We start from the raw sequence: 23,391 nt of genomic DNA on the forward strand, positions 1-23,391 counted from the left end.
CCCGCAGGCGCCTGCGCAAAGGGACGGTCGTGGGGGGCGGGAAGCGCTTCGCGGCAGCGGAGCCCATGTCGGCCCTGAGGCGCTCGGGCTACGGCCCCAGTGACGGCCCTTCGTACGGCCGCTACTACGGGCCCGGGGGAGGCGATGTCCCGGTGCACGTACCTCCGCCCTTATACCCTCCTCTTCGCCCGGAGCCTCCCCAGCCTCCGGTTTCCTGGCGAGGGCGCGGGGGCGCCCCGGCCGAGACCACCTGGCCGGGCGAAGGCGCAGGTGGCGATGGCTACTACCCCTCGGGAGGCGCCTGGGCAGAAGCGAGCAGAGCCGGGGGAGGCCACCAGGTAAGCTTCGAAGTCTTTTCCGGGGCTCCAGTCGGGAAGTCTTGGGCAGAGGTGAGGACATTTGGGGGTTTTATACTTAGGGTCTGTTAGGACTCGGGTCTCTGATTTGTTCTTTTGGGGACGGTGCAGGAGACGAGGACCGGAGATGCGAGGGGAGCTAGGCTTGGGTTCCATTTGTCCCTTCGTTTTTTGTTTTTTGTTTTTTACTTCAGCCACGAAAAAAAAAAAAAAAAAAACCCGAAAAATTATTCTGCGCTGACTTCCTAAGCTTAGTAGCAGGCTGCAGGATCTCTTTCCCGAGAGCGTAGGTTAGCGTGATTGGGCTGTAACAATTTATCCTGCGTGGCTCGGGGAGCTGCAGCCCCAGTCCTTACTCAGCAGCCCCTCCCACGGGGAAGGGATCGAAACAGGGCGGGCTGATCACTTAGTTCCTTATCACTAAAGCTTTGCCTGGAATTGAATCAGGAAGGATCAATGTTGCAAAGTACCTTAATGTTCTATTTAATCATCGCAAGACTGCAAGACAGATGTTATTAATGCTTCCCAATTTTTGAATGGAGAAGGCTCTGAGAGACCGACTTGCTTAGTATGTTTGGACCTGTAACATTTTATTGCTTGCATACATGCCAAAAATGTGTTTCTATTTTCTCCTCGTATGGGGCTATCATTCTAGGATGGTGGCACACATCTTTTGGCCTTTGGAACATTCTTACTTGCTGAAAATTAATTATAAAATTCTCACATATCAACGACGGGAATGTAAAACAGTACAGTGCTTTGGAAAATAGCTGGGTTGTTCCTAAAACTTCTGACAGAGAGTTAATTTATGATCTAGCAGGTCTACTTGTAAGTATACTCAAGAAATAGAAAACAAGGGCTGAAAAAACGACAAAAAAAAGTCGGGTGGTGGTGGCGCATGCCTTTGATCCCAGCACTTGGGAGGCAACCAGATTTCTGAGTTCAAGGCCAGCCTGGTCTACAAAGTGAGTTCCAGGACAGCCAGGGCTATACAGAGAAACCCTGTCTCGAAAAAAAAAAAACAACAAAAAACAAAAACCCAAAAACAAACAAACAAAAACAACAAAAAATAAGGGCTGGTGTGTTTAATCTCAGTACCCAGGAGGCAGAGGCAGACTAGTCAGCCTGGTTCACATAGACATAATGAGTTCCAGGACAGCCTAGGCAACATGGTGAGACCCTGTCTCAAAAAACGAACCACCACCACCACAAAAAAGGAAAACATGTCCTTATGCTATTTAATACATCTTTTTAACATCATTAATGATAATGGCCAAAAATTAGAAATAACTTGTATAGTTATCAACTGATTGCTGGATTAACTAACATGACTTACATTTTAGGACATAACATCTGGAAAGGTATGAATTGACCCCCCCCTCCACCCCCACTCACATACTTGTTTCAACATGGAATGAACCTTAACTAGATCCTGCTTGTTGGATGAAGTTAGTCACAAGGGTTGCATTTCATATTGTGTGATTCCATTTATATGTAGTGCCCATAGGGAGCGATTCCTCCAGACAGAAACATGGTGGGCTGCTAGGTTGGGGACTGGAAGGAAGAATTGCAAAACTGGGCTTTGAGGTGATACAGTGTTCTGAAGTTGGTGAAGATGGTTTCCCAATTCTGAGTATCCTAAAAACCACTGAATTGTACATTTTAAACGGGTAGGCTAATTGTTCCTCTAAAAATTGTATAAGAATAGAAACCAGGTAGCATTCAGAAGTTAGATGGAAGAGGGATCCCGATTCCCTGTGCTGACTCGGTAAGTAGGATGGGGTGAGTAGGCCGATGGATCTACTGTAATCACAGGATCTAGACTTATGTGCCCAAATTAAAGATCAGTTGATTAGGAAAAGGAGTCGAGCTTTAAAGTGGCTTCTGTCGAGTTTGCTATCAAACTAAAAGTCTGTCTGGTTAGGGAAAGACTTGCAAAAGTTCAAGTTTAGCATCTGGTAGGGAGTTAAGAGGTTTGGAGTAGAGTTGTGCATATAGGGCAGATTATGGGGCTAGCGTAGTTTGAGATAAACTGGAAATGAATAATGGGCATCTGTAAATTTTGTTTTGTTTTGTTTCAAGACTGGGTTTCTCTGTGTAGCCCTGGCTGTTCTGGAACACCATCTGGAGACCAGGCTGGCCTCCAACTCACAGAGATCCACCTGCCTCTGCTTCTGCCTTTGCCTATGCATATTGTCATAGATGTACTTCCCCCCCTCCCCCAAATCCACAATCTTAGCTTTATTGGCTTTTACTAAATTTTATAATATTTATGTGTGAAATTAAAAAAAAAAGTGCAGGGCTATGGCGATGGCACACCTTGCAAGTAAAAAGGCTGGGCTTTGGGGCTGGAGAGAGGGCTCAGTGGTTAAGAGCACTGATGGCTCTTCTGAAGGTCCTGAGTTCAAATCCCAGCAACCACATGGTGGCTCACAACCATCTGTAATGAGATCTGATACCCTCTTCTGGGGTGTCTGAAGATAGCTACAGTGCACTTACATATAATAAATAAATAAATCTTTAAAAAAAAAAGACCGGGCTTTGGGTCCTTAGAACCCACATAAATGTTGGGTGACTGGAATGGCTCAACCTGTAATTCCGTCTTTAGAAGGTTGAGAAGGATCCCCAGAAGCAATCTGGCTAGCAAGAGTATCTGGCCTTGGGGAAGCGGGGAGGATCTGGGTTTGTTTGAGAAACTGTGCCTCATGGAGTAAGGTAGAAGAAGGATTGAAGGAATCAGCCTTGGACTCATACTGTATGGATGTGCATCCCACACAGGTGTGTCCTCATACAGTTAAGACTTGTCAATTAATTTTCCAAGACAGGGTCTCTTGTATCTTAGACTGGCCCTGAACTCACTAAGTAGGCAAGGGAGAGCTTGAATTTTTCAGCTGCTAGCCTCTACCTCTCAAATGCTGAGATTATAGGTTAGCCCCACCCTTCCTGGTTTTAAATTAACATATTGAAAACAGCTGGTGATGGTAGTGCATGCTTTTAATTCCAGCATTTTCGAGGCAGAAGTGGATCTCTGAATTCAAGGCCAGTCTGTCCTATAGAGCAAGTTCCTAGGATAGCCAGACCTCATAGAGAAACCCTGTTTCCAACAAAACAAAACAACCAAATGAAATTAATATATTTAAATATGGCACAGGGTTTTACCTTTTTTAAAAAAAAAAAAAAAAAAAAAAGAGAGAGAGAACGTCCAGGCCTGAGCAGCTCAACAGCTGCTCTTCCAGAAGACCTGGGTTCATTCAGCATCCACATGGCAGCTCACAACTGTCTGTTAACTCTAGTTCCAGGTGGTCCAGCGCCCTCTTATGGCCTACTCAGGCACCAGCCACACATGCATACGTGTGTTTGTAATATTTTTATCCTACTGCCACAGTTCTTGGTTAGCCATCAGAACTGGATGATAAAACCCTATTGTTGAAGACACCACACACTTTGCAGACTGTAGAGAAATGAAAGAGAAACTGGCCTGTAAACTTTCTCCCTTCTGGCTAGTTTTCATAATGCCTTGAGTTGCTGTGCAGGCTGCTTGAGGAAAAAGGTTCATGAACAGTCTTAACTCGCTGTGGATGTTGGTGTCCCAAGAAACGTCCATCTTTGTCAGACAGGGATAGTTTATTGAGCATGCACCCTGCTTGCATTGGTTGGGGTATTCAGCTGTGGCTGGGGGCTTGCTTTGTCCTAACTTGTCAACCAGGATGGGACTTGTCTAACGTTCATGTCTTAACTTGCCAACCAGGATGTCAGTTATCCACATACATGTTTCTTTCTGCCAAGTAGGATGTCTGTTCCCAGGGAGATCTTGGGAACTTAAATTTTACTCAACCACTACGCAAAATGGAAGTCTTATTCCAAATAGTTTCTTCTGTTGATGCAGGTGTCTCTCTTATGTTGGGGTCCATCTCAGGGACAGCTAATAAAGGCAAATGCAGTAAAAGCTTATACTTAGGAGCAGGGAGTGCTGCTGGGTGGTTGGGTCAGGTCCAAGCTTCTGGGTAACTATACTAAACAGTTGTACTGATTTCTATCGTGATTGGTTTCCTAGGGCACAGAACATAACAGAATATGTAATCATCTTGGAATTAGAAAGTTTCCTAGTAACAGCAGAAACATATGAGAAAGTTTTGCTATAGATGGCAGGCTAGCCAGGTAACTATTTTACCTAGGTTCTAACAGTGGGTTCATGCTAAACCACTAACTTGCCTGGGAAAACGTGCCTACCAGTGTGATGGAGTGGCATGACTGTTGTAGGGTCCGAAGCACCTTGTGCTTGAGTCCCACTCTCCAGGAGAGAATTCATTCCTGGTACTTACTGTAAGGCTGCTCAGAACCCATGGCTGGGGATTGTCATAGACCGTAGTGGGAAACTGCGCCTACTGTTGTTTTGCTAAATGGACAAATTGTGCTCACCAAAGATCTTCCTTCTGATTATGTTTCTGTTCACAGATTGTTGCTATTCTCAGGTTTGGTCAAGGGTTTGATAGTGTTGGTAGTGGTAGTGTGTGTGTGGGGTTGTGTTAGTGTGCTGTAGTGGATGGTAACTACTAATGCTCAGACTCGAAACTGGTTATTGTGCTGAAAAAAAGTCACTGTTAAAATGTTCAGCCCTAAAGAGGTCATGCATTTTATCCCCTTTGAGGATCAAAGAACGCTACAGAAGTGGGAGTGGAAAGAATGTACGAGGCAGAGGAAGGAGGAGGGTGTTATGAAAGACTGTCTTCTGGGTATGACCCGATGGCTGCATTGATGAACTCACAGCAGCTGTGGTTACTATTTAAGACCTACACAGCACTGGGCTCAGAAGCACTCCATCCTTGACAGGGAAGAGGTTCATTAGGCCCACCTTTCTGAGGATTTGTAGGCCATAAACAGAAGTTGGTAGAGAGTGGCTGACAAGGCACTCCGCCTTCCAGAGGAAAATGACAGTTAATAGTTGCTGGGGATGGGTTGGAGGTGGTCTTCAGTGATGTTTTTTTGTGAGGTGAGTCTGGCTGAAGAAAGAAAAGCAAGGAGCTATGGTGTTAGGAAGCTGAGTCAGGAAGAGAGGGAATGAATAGCGGGAGGATCCTGGTAGCTAAACTGAACCTTAGAGATTCACCTGAAGGGACTGACCCTTAGAGTCTGAAGATGTAGGCCTGGGTTCAGCACATCTAGAACAGTCAGCTCCAGCACTGTCTTCTCGGTAGAGAGCGTAGATATACAAGAACTCTAGGTTTAATCCGGCATAGCCAACAAACCATAAAACCCATCTATATAAGGGAAATAAAAGTGCTTTGTTATGAGCCAAAAGTGCACTTAAACTGTAAGTTCAAAGAATAAAACACATTGTGTGTTCAGCTACACAGTCAGAAAGGTTTAAGAATTGAGCCAGGCAGTGGTGGCGCACGCCTTTAATCCTAGCACTTGGGAGGCAGAGGCAGGAGGTTTTCTGAGTTCGAGGCCAGCCTGGTCTACAGAGTGAGTTCCAGGACAGCCAGGGCTACACAGAGAAACCCTGTCTCGAAAAACAAAACACAACAACAACAAAAAAAAAAAGAGAATTGGTTTGGAGCATTCTTATAAGAGTTAGTGTCTTAATGTAATTTATTTAAAGACAAAGCCCTGAAAAGATGATGCTATCACAGCTAGAGTTACACGTTCCAGTGGTGATTGCTCTATATGAGTTGATGATGATACTGAAGTTATAAGCAGAAAGTACTGGAATACAAGAAAAAAATGTATAGATATACTGTGTGTGATTGGACAGGGAAAAGAATGGCAGGTTCCCGCAGTTCACCCCCAGCTACTCTCTTCCTGCGGTCCTGCTGCCTCTAGGCTAGCCTCTGTGTGGTGGTCTTCTCAACTCCAGTTCGCCTGTTTCAGAGCCTCTTGTACCTTCTCAGCCGTCTACCGTCTGTGGTCGGTGGTCCCAAATTCCAGTAACCTAGAAAATCAAAACTAGAAGCTTATAATTAATCAGTCAGATTTATATATCAATAAATTTTCAATTCACAAGATGCCAACACAAGTAATTTCAGAGCCAGTTGATAATGATACAAGGTGCCCACCTAGATTACACAAGTTATTCTATCTCTATATGATATTATAGCTACCTGTGGCTATTAAAAGCCATGTGGAATCTGAATCGTCCTGTTCATCCTCTATCTCCCTCCTCCATCCCTGTCTCTGAAACTCTTCGCTCTGCCTCCCTTTTCCCTATCCAATCACAGGCTTCTTGTATTAATATTTAAAGTGATTGGACAGGGAAAATTGTGTAGTAAGAGTTTTATGTTCCAAACTTATTGGGTAAGTATAATTCTAAATAGTGACGATGCATAACTTATTTTGTACCAGTTAAATAAATAGGGTAAATATTTCATATCTGAATGTTTGTGACCAGAAGTATTTCAGATTTTTTTTTTTTTTTTTTTTTTTTTGGGTTTTTCGAGACAGGGTTTCTCTGTGTAGCCCTGGCTGTCCTGGAACTCACTTTGTAGACCAGGCTGGCCTCGAACTCAGAAATCCTCCTGCCTCTGCCTCCCAAGTGCTGGGATTAAAGGCGTGCGCCACTACCGCCCGGCCAGATTTCAGATTTTTGAAAGCATAAAACATGAGTTATTTTGAAGGCAGGACCCGAATCTAAACATGAAATTTATTTATGTCTAACTTTTATATGTGGCTTTGAGGATAACTGTACAGCATTTTAGCTGTACAGCCCCTGCATTGTTTGTTTTGCTGGGCTGAGGATGGAACCCGAACCCTCTAATGTGCTTAGTGAAGTGCTCTACCACGGAACCACACACCCATTACCTGCATTTGACTGCAGCTTATCAAATGAGATCAACTATGGATTTTTTTCTCTTGGGACATCATATCAAAGTTCTAAATGTCCAGAATTAGAACAGTTTGGATTTCAAAATTTCAGATTGGGTATACTCAAAAAGTACTGATGAGTGGCAGTGACTGAAGTGGACAAAGGCAGACTACTGTCTCTGGTTGTCCTGCTCATGTTGATTCTCCTCATCTTGCCTCATGTTAGAAGTCTTTGTTTTGCTGTCTAACTGGTATTAAGAGTGAATTGGTTATGTCAGTGTTCCCTGTAATCCTCGCACTAGAAGGCAGAGGCAAGAGGGTTGCAAGTTTGAGGCCTTGGTGGTATAGCAAATTTCAAATTACTTGGTGTATGTAGGGAAACTCTATAGCAAAAGAAAGTATCAACAGTAGAAAGAATGCTATTTAAGTTGTTCCTCTTTTCCTTAGGAACAGCCACCATATCCTGGCTATAACTCCAACTACTGGAATTCCGTGCGACCCAGGGCTCCATACCCAAGCACATACTCTGTGAGGCCAGAGTTACAAGGCCAGGTATGGTTGGAAATGAGCAGATTTCCCTTTCCTTTTCGTTCTTTGTTGTTGTTTATTTGTTTTTGTGGGTTTATTTGTTTTGTTTTGTTTTGTTTCTGTGTCCTGGTTGTCCAGGAATTTACTCTGTAGATCACACTGGCCTTGTACTCTTAAGTACTGTAATTACCTCTCAGCTCTCTTTTCTTTTTTAAAGGTACTTTTATAAAGCACAGATGGCCTTGAACTTCTTGACTCTTGATCCTCTTTAAGTGCTAGGATTCTAGGCCTTTTACCACACCAATTTTATTCAGTGTTCAGGGCTTCTTGAACACTAGGTAAACACTCCCACAAGCTTCAATTAAAACGATTATTGGCATATATTAAGTATATGATAATGGCATATATTAAGTATATGATAACGGGTCTCATTTTCCCCTTTTTATTTTATTAAAATCTTGTATTCAGTATATTTTGATCAGCCTTTACCATCACCCTATTCCTCCCAGGTGTCCTCACCTCCCTCCCTTTGTACCTAACTTCTTGTTCTTTCAAAAAACAAAAAAAGAAAGAAAATAAAAATAAACACCTATAAAACAAACAAACTAAAATGAGCCCTCAACAAAACGAGGAGTTTGTGTTGGCCAGCTACTCCTAAAGGTGGGTTTGACTTGGTGTGTGGTTGCTATACCTGGTGTCAACTCCATTTGGAATAGCTGATTTCTCTTTCCCAGCAGGTACCAGCTGCAGAGAGCTTCTTGGTAAAGGATAGGAGATTGTGTCCACTTGCCCTCTTTCTTTTTTTAGGGTATGTTGAGACAAAGTTTTTCTGTGTAGCCTTGGTTGTCCTAGAAGTCACTGTGAAGACAAGGCTGGCCTCAAACTCAGAGAGAGAGAGAAGAGAGATCTGCCTCCCTCTCTGCCTCCCGAGTGCTGGGATTACAAGTGTGTGCTGCCATGCCCATCTGAGCTGGAGTGGCTGCCTCCTGAAAGAACCTTTTGCCCAGAATAGCACCCAGACTTGATGGTCCCCCAATTTTTGACATTGAGATCAAGTCACAGGACACATTTATGAGCACTGTCTCTGCAGGAAATAGTTTATGAACAGCGTGATGACAAAATGAGGATGTTTTCTTTTAAGGGGCCATCTTTTGAGGCCACAGTGGCAAGTGGAGGTAGTGCCGTCTCAAAAAGGCGCCGACTTCTTTGCTAACAGGAGTATCAGAATGGCTTGCCTATAATGGAGGAAGTGTGCAGCCAGAACTAACCGGAGCTAAAGCGGTGGGGTGGGATCCGTTTAGAAGAGTGAAGGTCCACGTTGTAGATAACTGGCAGGTCAGCTACATACTGCAGTTGGTCTATTCACGGCCTGTTCTAATGACTTGCAATTGGTCAGCAGGAAAATTAGGAGTACCAGAACTGTTTTACTTTTTTATTCCAATTAAGCTATCTACTGCCCCATTGCACACTTCTGTGTTTGCCTGTAAGGATATCTGGAGTCATCCAGTATTTGGCTGGGACAAAGGACAACAAAGTAATTGTAGCTATTAGCTAGCAAAGGCCCAGAAGATGCCAGTTTCCAAGTGCAGATATGGAATAGTCACAGATTTATTTAATGGTTCCTGAGGTACTGAAGAAAAAAAAAAACTAGATCAAGGTCATAATCATGCCTTAAAACAACTCGGGAGGCAAGGCCATTGATTCTCTGAGTTCAAGGCCAACCTGATCTACAGAGCAAGTTCCCAGACAGCCCGGACTACACAGAACCAAAAAAGAGAAAGAAGGAAAGAAACTATCAGCATTCTGCTTAAATCATAGAAATTTATAGTTTTAGGGGAAAATTCTAAGAGCAGACACAGTGTCCTTTGATGAACCGAGTATTATATCCCTTCTTATTTATTTGTGGTTCCAGTTATTTTATAAAATTTTATAATTCTGTAATATATAATAAAGCTTTTTTAAAATGTAAATTAACCAATTAATGTTTGTGTATTAAATATCTAGAAGCAGGGCATGGTGGCACATCTTTAGTCCCAGGATTTGGAAGGCAGCAGCAGGCAGATCTCTTGAGTCTGAGGCCAGTGTATGGTTCTACAGAATGAGTTTCAGAATAGTTAGAGCCAAACAGGAAAACCTTGTTTGGAAAAACCAAAAAAAGAAAAAGAAAAGAAAAAAGACGCAGAGGCAGAGATAAGAAGAATCACAAGTTCGGCACTAGCAGAAGCTTCCCAGAGAATTTCAGAATAAGACCCTTTTCATACTGACAGACATATAAAATTGAAAAGTAAGGAAAGAATGAAGATAACTTGGGAAATACATCTTAAGCCTTTCCTCTATCGTCTGTTTACGCCTGAAACCATTATACGCCTTTTAAATGTTTAAATGCAGTTTCTAGTTGTGCGTGTGTGTGTGTGTGTGTGTGTGCATGCCTGTGTGTGTGTGCTGTTGGTCGGAGTGTGCCATAGTGCACTTGTGGAAGTCAGGAGAGAACTCTTATAAGTTCTTTTCACTGGATCAAGGGATTAAGCTTGCGTCATTAGGCTTGCAAAACAAGCACTTTTACCCATTAAGCTATCTACTGCCCCATTGCACACTTCTGTGTTTGCCTGTCACGTGCAATTTATAGACTCAGTGACAGGAACTTCTTTGTTCTTACCTCCATAGCTCTCAGCCTTTTGAGTGCTGGAATTATGGGCCTGTGACCACCATACCCAGCTTCCTCCTCATTTTCTTTCATATTAAGGAAAATTTTAAAGTTAGAAACAAATGTTCCTCTCAGCTTCAACAAGTCTCAATACTGGACCATATTGTGTTTATCTTCAGAGGGTTTTGAAACAGATACCAAATAGTGTAGTTTTGTTGCTTGTAAATAAATTTAAGTATGTGTATTTAAAAACAACAAAACAAAAAAACCCTACCAGTCTAAATGAGACTGTCCCCCAGAGACTCTGACAGTGAACAGTTGGTTCCCAGTTGGTGGTGCTTTGGGGAGGTTTAAGAGGTACGGTCGGAAGTATGTATGTCACTAGGGGTAGGTTTTGATAAAGACTTGAGCCACTCTCAGCTTGTTTTTTTCTACTTTGTGCTTATAGTTTAAGATGTGAAAGTAAAAACAAAACAAACAAACAAAAGATGTGAGCTCTTAGAGTTGGAGAGATGGCTCAGCAGTTAAGAGTACTGGCTCTTCCAGAGAACCTGGGTTCAATTCCCAGCACCCACATGGTGACTCACAACTTTCTATAACTCCACTTCCAGGGGACCCAACACCTTTACATACATGCAAGCAAAACACCAATGCACATAAAATGAAAGAGAGAGAGAGAGAGAGAGAGAGAAAACACAAGAGGGGGGCTGGGGAGATGTGAGTTCTTAGCTTACTGCTCCAGCCTCTGTGCCTCTACTCCACCATAGTGGGATTCAGCCCTGAATCAAAAACCCAAATAAACCCTTCTCTTAATTGGTCATGTGTTTATCCCAGCAACAGAAAAGTGTCTATTACATATAACATCATTAAAACTTTACAAAGAATCACCAGCAAGATAAAGTAGTGAGTAGAGGTGCTTGTTGCCAATCTCATCCCCTGGTTCAGTTTCTGGAACCCACGTGGTAGAGGATACAACTCTTAGAGGTGCCCTCGTGTGTTATGTACGTTCCCACCACTGTCACCCACACAATAAAGATGGAAGACCAGGCATGGTGACACATACCTTCTTTCCTAGCACTCAGGAAGCAAAGGCAGAAGGATTGAGTTCAAGGCCAGTCCTATGTACATAGCAAGTTCAGGCCAACCAAGCCATATAATGAGACCCTGTTTCAAAAAGAAGTGAATAAATAAATGTAAAAACAAAGCAAGCGATTTTATTGACAAGAAAACAGTTCTAAAATTAAATTACTCAATTTTAACAATATATTGAATACAATTTCTTAAAAGAATAATTCTTGGGGCTAGAGAGATGGCTTAGTGGTTAAGAGTCCTGGCTGCTTTTCCAGAGGACCTGGGTTCAATTCCCACTACACACATGTCATCTTACAGCTTGCTGTAACTCCAGTTCTGGGGAATCCAACACCCTTACACAAGACAAACACGCAGGCAACACACCAAATGCATGTGAAATAAAAATAAATTAAATTTTTTTCTGGAAAAAAAAATAGAATAGTCCTCAATCTATTTAGTCATTTGATTACCATAGGGCATTTAGGTTCTGTGGTACGTGTGTGTGTGTGTGTGTGTGTCTGTGCAAGTGTGTGTTTTCACCTGCTTGTACATATACAGTGCCTGTAGAGACTAGAAGGGAATCAGAATTCCTGGAAGTAGAATTACTAATGGTTGTGAGCTGCCAAGTGGATGCTGGAAACTGAACCTGGGTCCTCCAGAAGAGTAGTCAGCACCCTTAACTTCTGAGCCATCCCTCCCTCCCTGTGCTGTTTTGTGTAATTACAAGTAATATACTTGACAGCTTCGTGCCTGTGACTTTTTTCTAGATGAGTGATTTCCTTGTGGGAAGCTGGAATACAGACCAAAGAGTCACATGGTGTTTTATCAAATCTTGTCCTTTGTATTCTATTAAGGAGTTCTTTTTTCAGACTGAAAACCTCAAGGGCTTATGGGGAATATATTACTTGGCTCTTTCTTCTTGACCCTGACTACACATGCAGTTCTTTAGGCATTTGTATTTTCTTTCTTTTGTTTTGTTTTTAAAATGGGTCCTACTAATGTAGGCCAAGGCCTTCTACCTAGTAATCTTCCTGCCTCGTCTTCCTTAGTGCTGGGATTACAGGCGTGTACACACAATTCAGATTCCTCCTTTTCTCACATAGGGTCTCACTATGTAGACTACTAGCTGCAAACTTGAAATTCTTCCTGGTACATCCTGCTGGCTTACAAGAAAACACAATCCTGTGTGTTTACTATTTTAAAAAGCTACAGGGAGACTAGGGAGATAGTTAGTGGACAAAGTGCCCTCCATTCAAATGTGACCTGAGTTTGGATTCCCAAAACCACATAAGGCTGTGTTCCCTAGCCTGGAATTGAAAACAGCAAATAAGAGACCCTGTGCCATACAAGCTCAACAGCAAGTGAAAGACAAGGACCCACTATCTAGATTGTCCTCTGACCTCCACAAGCATGCAGCCTCTACATGATACACATACTCACATCATTCACACACACACACACACACACACACACACACACACACACATACACACATACACACAGCAAATAATAGAAAACATTATAAAGTAAGAGTTGAAGTTTAGGGCTTAGCTTTAATCTTATTTGGAGCATTAAGCAGGATTCTGGGTATGAGGAATGTCGTAGTCTAGGTAGGTGATTTAAAACCACAGAAAAAAGGATCAGCAATGTATCTTGGAGGTAGTACACTTGTCTAACACACACAAGGTCCTGGGTTTAGTTCGCAGCACTGTTTAAAACAATAACCAAACTATAATAACCCACAGTAATAAGCAGTATAGTGAAGAGTTTCTCTGTTATCTGTTATTGCTATCAGGAAAGCAGGGTGGTTGCTTAGTTCAATATGGACTGGGTCATTTCTGGAACTCATCATAATACTTACAATAATGTAGTCACCATCTGATGAACAAACTGTTTATCTGCTAAGTCATTTATTCTTGTTATCTTAGTTTTTCTTAATGATCCTACAAGGTAAATTTTGGCTCTTCATTTTCCTGTTAGAGAAACGGAAGCTAAGAGTAACTAAATATAAAGCTATTAGAGAGGGTTTCTGACTTTTTCCCCTTTCTATTTTATAATGATATTCTTTTTCCTCTACCCTGTCCCCCAGAATTCCTAGAGTTGCCTCCTGTGGGCACAAGCTCTCTGTTTAGACATGCAGTTATGAATTAAATGTAAGACGATGTTTGAGGGAGCCATTATTTCTCACTTTGTCATCACCATGTAGTCTTCCATTGATGCCCCTTAATTTACATAGCCTGAGTTCAGTACCTGGAGTGTGATTATAGCAAATAGAGAAAAGAAAGTACCTCATAGATTGCTTACATAGCTTAGATGGTCATCGGTTACTGACACCTTACTTCCTAAAGTTCTCAAGGTTGAACACTAAAGGCGTTTTAGCCATTCATCTTTTCCTTGCCACTACCTTTTTTTCCCCCCCCCAGAGCCTGAATTCTTATGCAAATGGAGCATATGGTCCGCCTTACCCTCCTGGCCCTGGAGCAAGTACTGCCTCCTACTCTGGGGCTTACTATGTACCTGGCTATACGCAGAGCAATTACTCCACGGAAGTTCCAAACACCTACCGTTCACCTGGTAACAGCCCAACTCCAATGTCTCGTTGGATGTATTCCCAGCAGGACTGTCCAACAGAAGCACCTCCTCTGAGGGGACAGGTGCCAGGATATCCTGCTTCACAGGTAAGGAAACAAAAATGCCTCTATTTTCCTGAGTTTTAAACAGTGGAAAGTTACCCATTTACACTGGTGCTGTTTTAAGAAAACAACTAGAGCCATACACGATGTGTACATCTTTAACCCCAGCTCTCATGAGACAGAGAGAGGCAGGTGAAGCCCTTGAGTTCATGACCATTCAGGACTACGTAATGTGACCTTGTCTCCAAAACAAAACGGCTGGAGAGATGACTCAGCCTATAAGAGCACTGACTGCTGCTCTTCCAGAGGTCCTGAGTTCAATTCCCAGCAACCACATGGTGGCTCACAACCAACTGTAATTGGGCTCAATGCCCTCTTCTGGTGTGTCTGAAGACAGTGACAATGTTATTCTCATACATAAAATAAATAAATCTTTAAAAAAAAAAAAACAAGAACAGAAAAGAAAGTACTGTAGATGTTGAGAAATTGTTTGATAAGTGAAGGAAGGGGTTTCTTTTATACTGATGCCTAAATGGATGAGGCTGAAGAGACCTTAAAAATGTCATAATTCGGGGCTGGTGAGATGGCTCAGTGGGTAAGAGCACCCGACTGCTCTTCCGAAGGTCCAGAGTTCAAATCCCAGCAACCACATGGTGGCTCACAACCATCCGCAACGAGATCTGGTGCCCTCTTCTGGAATGTCTGAAGACAGCTACAGTGTACTTACATATAATAAATAAATAAATCTTTAAAAAAAAAATGTCATAATTCTTTTAAATCCTAGTATATTTATTATTTGTGTGCATGATGGGAGTTGTAAAGGATGATACACATGTACCACAGCGCATGTGTAGAGGACAAAGGGCTGCTTTGTGGAGCAGGTTTTCACTTTCTGTGGGTTCCAGGGATCAAACTCCAGTCCCCAGACTTGCATAACAAGTGTCTTTACACACTGAGCCATCTCTCCAGCCCATAATTTATATACTTTTGTCTGTTTCTTTTTTGTCTGTTTCTTCTTTGAGATCAGGTGTTAGCTTACTATGTACCTGGCTATACGCAGAGCAATTACTCCTGGGCACCTGGAACTCCCTCTACAGACCTAGCTGGCCTCAAATACAGCAAATTGCCTACTTCTCTCCCCTGAGTGTCGGGACTAGACACACATGCTACCACACCTGGCACCTCTTTAGTTTTCTCCTATTTTCATTCTTTTTAATTCCATATATACTCGTGACTGTGTGCTCATGTCCATGAGTGCAGGTACTCAGGCCACAGGTATGAGCACTCCTGGAACTATAGAGTGATGGATCCCGGAGCTACCTCATACGGAATCTAGGACTTTAACTTGGATCCTCTAGAAGAGCAGTGTGTGCTCTAACCACTGAGACATTTCTCCAGCCCCCATACAATTTTTGTTGCTTGAAGCTTTCCCTAACTTAATCTTTCCTAATGCTTCTAGGTGTATATTAATATGCTGTGAGTATACCAATCCTATTCTGTTTGTTTCGAGGACACTTCTACTGTCTTATAATGTATGGGTTCATTTATCTGTAGTGTTTTTGGAAAATACATGCTTCACCCAGTGAATCTTGTATCTAACTCATGAGTCTTTTACCAACTCTGTTCTTTATTTTGGGAGCCAGGTTTTCTCAGGTGTGGAGAACTTTTGGTAACTGATTAATGAGTCACTAGCAGGTCAGGACCTGTCTGTGCTGTTTTCATTACGTATAAGCTTTGCTTTTTAAGCAGTGACCTGCCAGCATACCAGCATATTTGTTTTCCCAATCTAGAACCCTGGAATGACCTTGCCCCATTATCCTTATGGAGATGGCAACCGTGCTGTGCCGCAGTCAGGAGCGACTGGACGACCACAAGATGATGCCTGGGCTTCTAGTGCTTATGGGATGGGAGCCCGTTACCCCTGGCCTTCAGCTGCACCCTCAGCCGCCTCGGCTGGGAACCTGTACATGACGGAAAGTGCTTCACCATGGCCTGGAAACAGTTCTCCTCAGCCACCTCCTTCACCCCCACCTCAGCAGCCTAAGGTAGGAAGGAGGCCTTCGGAATGCTATTCCTTTGATCTCTAGGCAATTAAGAGGACACAAGATGACACTTCTCTGTATTAGTCTGTTAGATGCAAAACGGTTGGTGGTTACTACTCAGCATGGTGTTAGCTTAGTTTTCTCTTACAGACAGTATTGTTTGGGGATTTTTTTTAGGTTCTTACCTGTTTTTGTAATTTTTCATTATTTTTATGTGTATGGATATCCTGGCTGCCTGTATGTCTATGGGCCACATATGTGCTTGTTGCCCTTGGAGGCTTATCCCCTGGAACTGGAGTTACAGACAGTTATGAGCTGCCTTGTAGCTTCTGAGAATCAAATTTGGGTCCTCAGGAGAAGCCATCTCTCCAGGACCATATCTTTTTTAAATAGACAGGAAAGTGCTTCTTTTCTGCTGGTACTATCTGAATATTAAACAGAATCAAGGGATGTATTTCACAACCTCATGCTATGCAGCAGGAGGGAAATCGATGTGAATAGCGTGTGCTGGCTTGGGTGCTGGGCTTTTCATAAGCCATAAACACACTCTCTGCTTTTGCCTATGCTCTGAAGGCTTTCACTGTCTAAGGGAAACTAATGATTAAGTCACCGAGGAATTGTGAGGTCGTAAGATTGGGAAGTGTTCACAGAGTGACTTGCACTGAGGTAGATTCCAACCATCGTATTTAGGGATTGTGTGCCTCCTGCTTCAAAGGGCTCCCCTTTTGTCGTCTAACAGTGTTGGTCTCTGATGGTTCTGTAGGGGCCAGTTTTGTGGAAGTCTTTTCAATTCTTTCCTGGTTGGTGAATGATGTGCACTGACATATCTGATGTTGATAGCTTCCCACTAAGACAGCTTCTCTCTCCTTTCTGTCTTCCCATTCCCAGGACCCCTCGTACTCCTACAACCCATCGGGTCAAGGCCTAAGCCGGCACAGCTTTCCCTGCAGTGTCCATCAGTATGAATCTCCAGGAGCAGTGAACAATGATAACTCAGACCTTTTGGATTCTCAAGTCCAGTATAGTGCTGAGCCTCAGTTGTATGGTAATGCCAGCAGTGAGCATCCCAGCAACCAAGTTCCAAGTAATAATCTCCCAGAAGAGTGTTTCTCTTCAGATGAGGGCACTCCTCCAAGTATTAAAAAGATCATACATGTGCTGGAGAAGGTGCAGTTTCTTGAGCAAGAAGTAGAAGAGTTTGTAGGAAAAAAGACAGACAAAGCATATTGGCTTCTGGAAGAAATGCTGACAAAGGAACTTTTAGAACTGGATTCTGTTGAAACTGGGGGCCAGGACTCTGTCCGTCAGGCCAGGAAAGAAGCTGTTTGTAAGATCCAGGCCATACTGGAAAAATTAGAAAAAAAGGGACTATGAAATAACTTGGAATGCAGGGGAAGCCTGTGACTGATTTGGCCAAAGAACTCTTTAATTTGGTTAGTTCCCATCTTTTGAAATGCCTGTTGTGACAAGAAGCAACACATTCCAACTTTCTTCTGACCTAAAACTTGAAAGGGGGAAAAAACTGGAAAAGCCAGCGGAGGAATGAAAGCAGCAGTGACAAGATTCTTTCCGGTTTTCAGATGACTGAACAGAATAGAAAACTGGAATTGTCAGTATTGCCAAGTAGACCTACTCCTTACGAAAGCCAAGGTGTCTGTAGGCTGCTGCTTATCAGATCTAAGGAGGGAGATAGACTTTCTTTAAAGGTTGTCAAACGCCTAATCTGAGACAAACAGGCTGTTTTGTAAGCATCTGGACTGTCACATTTTTGTGCATTGTGACTGCAGATACTTCATGTGTATATTATAGCTTAGACTCTTGGACCTCTGTTCTGTTTTCTTACCTGCAGGTCATAAATGTAATACTATTCTACTTCTTCGTACATTTTGTAGTAATATGTTTAATATAATCAAATATTGGCATCCAGATAGGTGAGCAGTTCTGAACGAATTCATATCCTTTTACCACTTGAATATATTGCAGTGTGTGGTGGGCTCCTAAAGTCATTCGTGTCCCTTTCCGTGTAGCATGTTCCGTTCCATTCTTCCCACTTCTGCTTTTCATGATGGGGAAGGTGACTCTGAAAATTACATTGAAATAGGAATGACAGTGTTTGTGGACATTCTTTGCTTTGTTGTATTTGGATAAAGATCCACTTTGAAATTGCTTTCTTAAGAAAAATATTTTTTGGCTCTTGCTGCTTCTATAGAGAGCCTTATGATAAAAACATGGAAACTTAAATGCCACGGTTAGTATAAATAGTGACGGCAAAAAAGCAACAAATACAATTCTTTAATAACACCATTCTCCAGTCAGTAGACCTGTGGGACAGATCTGAGCTCAGTTAATGCTGATAGAAGGAAAAGAAGGAGATTCACACTCAGGGAATGAGTCAGCCGTAGCTGAAGTGGAAAATTCATTAATTTTTTTTTTTTAATTTAAATTTGGTCTATATTTCGTAGGATAAATTGCATAGAATTGCCTGTTTCATAAGAAAGATGTTATTTAATATTAGTAATGGTCAATTTAGAGCCAAGTTTAAGAAAGGGGCCTTTCTTGGTTATCCGTGTATGTTGTTATTCAGAGACAGGTAAATAATTTACCTTTTAAGCCTAAAGTGAGATCTAGCATTCAGTACCCGCTTTTGCAACAGAGGCAGTTTCTTAGTAGAATATCAAGGTGATACCTTTTTCTAGACTAGCAGGCCTTTATATTAGTGATACCAAGCCTGAGCCTTCCCTTCTACTCACAGGAATCAAACAAATGCTAACCTAGGATGAGGAAAAGTGTAGTAAAAAGATTGTCTACGGGCTAGAGATGTGTGTGGCTCAGTTAGTACAGTGTCTGCCTAACATACATGAAGTCCTGGGCTAAATCCCCAGTAGTGGATAAACCAGCCATAGTGGTACATACCTGTCTCAGCATTTGGGAGGTGGACACAGGAAGACTACAAGTCTAAGGTCATCCTCAGCTACCTAATACATTCAAGGCCAGCCTGAGCCAAGTAAGATCCTGCCCACAAAAATAAACAGTCTAAGTGACTCAAGAAGTAATCATTGTATTCTAGGAGTCTGTAGTTTTTAAAAAATATTATTTGGCTGAGTTTGGTGGTGTACACTTTAAATTCAGTCAGAGGAGGCAAGTAGATCTCTTGAGTTCAAGGCCAACCTGGTCAGCCCAGGCTATATAAGGAGACACTATCAAATCCATCTCAACTCATTTAATCTCTATCTAATCAATCATCTGTCTATGGGGTGTGTGTATTCTTGTGTGCACACGTGTATGTGTGTTTTATATCTATAATTTTTATTTTTGAGACAGAATTTCATACCGGGTTGGCCTTAAACTTGGCATATAGCCTAGGACAACCTAGTTCTGGTCCTCCTGCCTCACTTTGTATTACACAGGTAGGTGTGTGCCTGGTTTATGCAGTGTCAGGCAAGCACTGTACTGAGGCATAGCTTATGTAGAATGTATAAAAGAGAATATAGAAATGTCTTTAAAAGGTTTTAGAAGCTGGATTTGTGGCACACGCCTGTCACTCCAGCATTATGAGGCAGAGGCAGGCACGTGGATCTCTGAATTTGAGGCTATCTTGGTCTACATAGTTCCAGGCTAGCCAGGAGTGAGCTCTAAGTACCCCTCCAAACATTTTGTATAAAAGTTTTGACAATTATACTTTAAGAGGAGAAACTTTAAAGCTGAGCTGTGTTGCCAGTGAGAGATTCGGAAGAAAACATGTCTGCTTCACTTACGCTGCCCACGATGCCAATTAATGCACATCCTTCATTGGTGTATGTGTACACGTTATGCACAAATGTACATATATGTGTATATACCTTAAGTTATTTTTTGAACTACTAACATGATTTTAAACTTACAGAAGAGTTGTAAAAATAGCATTCCCGTGTATCCTCCATCCGCCTTCCCCTTGTTTTGACATCTTCTTTAACAGAAACATTTGTTAAAATTAAAGAGTTAATAGTGCTATTAATATTAGCTGAAGTAGCAAGCTAAAAGTAGACACTTCATTTATCTTTTTAGTAGCATCCTCTCAACTGTTCCACATCCAGTTTTGCATTTGGTTGTCTGTCTCAGTAGTCGTTTGCTCTGTGATGTTACATCCTACGGATGGCTGGTGTTGTCATGTGATCCTGGCGTGGTTCACATTGAGCGCTCTGCTAACCTGGTGTCTGCTAGGTTCCTCTGCTGTAAGCTTTACCCTGCTTTCCTTTGTAATTACTAAGTATTTGCTAGAGACACTTTGAGACTATGCAAATGTCCTGTTTCTGCTTAGAGTTTGCCTCTTACTATCTCCTGGCAGATCTTGCTTGTGGCATTTACTACTGTGGTGTTTAAATGGTGATTTTTTTTATTCTCATTTCTTCTATATTTAATAATTGGAATTCTTCTGGAAGGAACTGTGGTTTCTGGATTTATATTTTTAATTATAACAAGATATTCGGGATAGGTATAAACTCAGAATTTAAAGATAGAAATTATGTTAATTGGTTCCAGTAGCCAGTATCAAAGAGAAAAAAAAAAAAAAAGCAACATTTGTGACCTGTCTTTGAAAATGTAATGAATAAGAAGGAAACTAGTATTTATGATTTGTAAAATTTGTTTGACTTTTGACTTGAATTTCATTTAAAACTGAAGCAATTTTCTTTTGAAATTCACAACTAGACTTTTTAAAAGTGTCTAAATTTATATTACTTTGGGGATCATTTTTGTCAAAATCTTGAATAAAGTTACCTACACCTGGCATGATAAACAGCTGTTTTCTCTCTAGCACCTTTGTTCAGGTAAACTACCAAGGTTAATGCTAACCAGAGCAGCCCTGCTGAAGCTTCTGGAGCCTGGTGGGGTCTGTCTTCCCTACTTAAGGCGGGATGCTGCTTTTAAAGAAAGGGTTTGTAAAAACAAATAATGAACAACAAAAGGAATAGTGCTTTAGTTAGTTGGCATAAAGAATAACCCTTAACTAGTTTGCTTGTTTTTTTGTCCATTATCCAAGGGAGGAAGCATGGCAGCATCCAGGCAGGCATGGTGCAGGAGGAGCTGAGAGTTCTACATCTTCATCTGAAGGCTGCTAGCAGAATACTGACTCCTAGGCAGCTAGGATGAGGGTGTTAAAGCCCACACCCACAGTGACAAACCTATTCCAACAAGGCCACACCTCCTAATAGTGCCACTCCCTGGGCCAAGCATATACACACCATCACATCATCTTTGATTTTTTTTTTTTATTTCTCTTTTAAAGTTACACGTTTAGGGCAGGTGAAATGTCTCAGTGGGTAAAGGTACTTACCTCCAGACCTGAGGACCTGAGTTGAATCCTCGGGACCCACAGTGGGAAAGGAGAGACCTCACTTGGTTTACCTCTGACTTCCATGTGCATGCTCGCACACACACTCAAAAAAGAAGAATATGAAAATGATGTTCTGAGTTTAGGGAGTCAGATTATGAAAACCAGCATTCTCCTGGTCCCGCCCCCTTTTCTCCTCTTTGAAGGCAACCACTTAAATGTTAAATTTATAGCTGGGTAGTGGTTGTACCTTTAATCCCAGCATCCAAGAGGTAGAGGCAAGCAGATCTCTCTGAGTTTGAGGCTAGCCTGGTCTATCAGATGAGTTCTAGGACAGCCAGGGCTGTACAGAGAAAACCCTTGTTTTGAAAAAAATCTGTTAGGTTTACTATTTTACCTGTTTTGAGTGTTTGACCTGCATGTCTGTGTGTTCATTGTATATGCCTGTTGCCCTTAGAGACCAGAAGAGGGCACCAGATCCTCTGGAACTAGAGTCACAGTTAAGACCTGCCATGTGAGTGCTGGGAATTAAAACCAATACCCCTATCCCCCCAGCAAGAGCAGTAAGTACGCTTAACTGTCTGCTAACTCTCCAGCCTTGGTGACCACTTTCTAAAGTAAAATATACTTTGGAAATGTATCACTGACTTTTAAGTAACACAATTGTGTTTTTTCTCTTAGTCTTAGAGTTCTGTTGTTCTGTGAGAGAGTCACATGTCGAGCAACTTGGCTTTGAGCTTGCTCTGTAGCCCAGGGTAGCTTTGGAATGTCCTCTTCCTGCCTCAGCCTGCTGGAACCCTGGGGATTTAGTGCACCCTTCTGCATTTCCTACAGGATGATAGGCATTTCTTTTTCTGCCATTTCCACAATCTGGCTCAGTCCGTCCCTCCCTACTTCTGATAGCTGCAGTCCTAACTTTGTCGTTACTAACCAGGGCTCAGTCCTGTAGTGAGTGGGCATTTCTTGAACAACTTGTTTTCCCTGTAATTAATCTTTTTTTTTAAAGATTTATTTATTTATTATATGTAAGTACAGTGTAGCTGTCTTCAGACACACCAGAAGAGGGCATCAGATCTCATTACGGGTGGTTGTGAGCCACCATATGATTGCTGGGATTTGAACTCAGGACCTTCGGAAGAGCTGTCAGTGCTCTTAACCCCTGAGCCATCTCTCCAGCCCTGTAATTAATCTTTTGTCTACTTGGATGCCTATGTCCTTAATGATCTATTTGGCCTCTTAAGTATTTGCTCAAGATCTGTACATTATTCCATTTTGTTTCAGATTCCTGGGGAAGTCAGCTAGAGCTTTTGTTCCATAAATGGAGAATTCCCTTGGCCTCTTATTTACCTATATTGCATGTTGTGATGGTTTGTGTATGCTTGGCCCAGGGAGTGTCACTATTAGGAGATGTGGTCCTGATGGAGTAGGCGTGTCACTGTAGGTGTCGGTTTTAAGACCCAAATCCTAGCTGCCTGGAAGCCTGTAGTCTGTTAGCAGCCTACAGATGAAGATGTAGAACTCTTAGCTCCTCCAGCACCATTCCTGCCTGGATGCTGCCATGCTCCTGCCTTGATGATAATGAACTGATCCTCTAAACCTGTAAGCCAGCCCCAATTAAATGTTGTCCTTATAAGACTTCCCTTCGTCATGGTGTCTATTCACAACAGTAAAACCCTAAGACACGTGTGTGGTTTTGTCGTTGGTGGTGGTGTTGTGTTTTTGTTTGTTTGTATTTTTTTTTCCTTAGCTCAAGAGATGAAGTTTCAGTAGCTTCATGGGAAGTGTTTGCCTTTAAAGGTCTTGTGTGACTTAAAGTGTCAGTTTTACCACATATCGGACAGATAGTTTACTAGGTGAGTCTAATTACTAGGGAATGGTTACTTTAAGAATTGTAGATTGTTCTGTTGTCTCGGGGTTTCTAGAGTTTAGTTTCTAGAATTGCTTCTGAGCCGTGTGTACCCCTGTGGTCATCTGTACAAGACCCATTAGAGGGGGAGAGCAGCTTCAC

General features: G+C 42.2%; 1 protein-coding gene across 1 annotated transcript; it reads left to right on the forward strand.

The window, feature by feature from the left end:
• The first annotated feature begins 10 nt into the window (after window positions 1-10).
• Window positions 11-22,956, forward strand: Bag4 (BAG cochaperone 4). Its single transcript, XM_021169880.3, has 5 exons — window positions 11-338; window positions 7,605-7,709; window positions 13,824-14,078; window positions 15,824-16,078; window positions 16,964-22,956. The coding sequence occupies exons 1-5, from the start codon at window positions 66-68 to the stop codon at window positions 17,447-17,449; spliced, it is 1,374 nt and encodes a 457-aa protein (XP_021025539.3). The 5' UTR covers window positions 11-65; the 3' UTR covers window positions 17,450-22,956.
• Window positions 22,957-23,391: the final 435 nt, after the last annotated feature.

The sequence above is a fragment of the Mus caroli genome, unplaced genomic scaffold, assembly GCF_978045245.1.
Source record: "Mus caroli unplaced genomic scaffold, Mus_caroli_1 scaffold_10, whole genome shotgun sequence".
In the NCBI taxonomy this organism is placed as follows: Eukaryota; Metazoa; Chordata; class Mammalia; order Rodentia; family Muridae; genus Mus; species Mus caroli.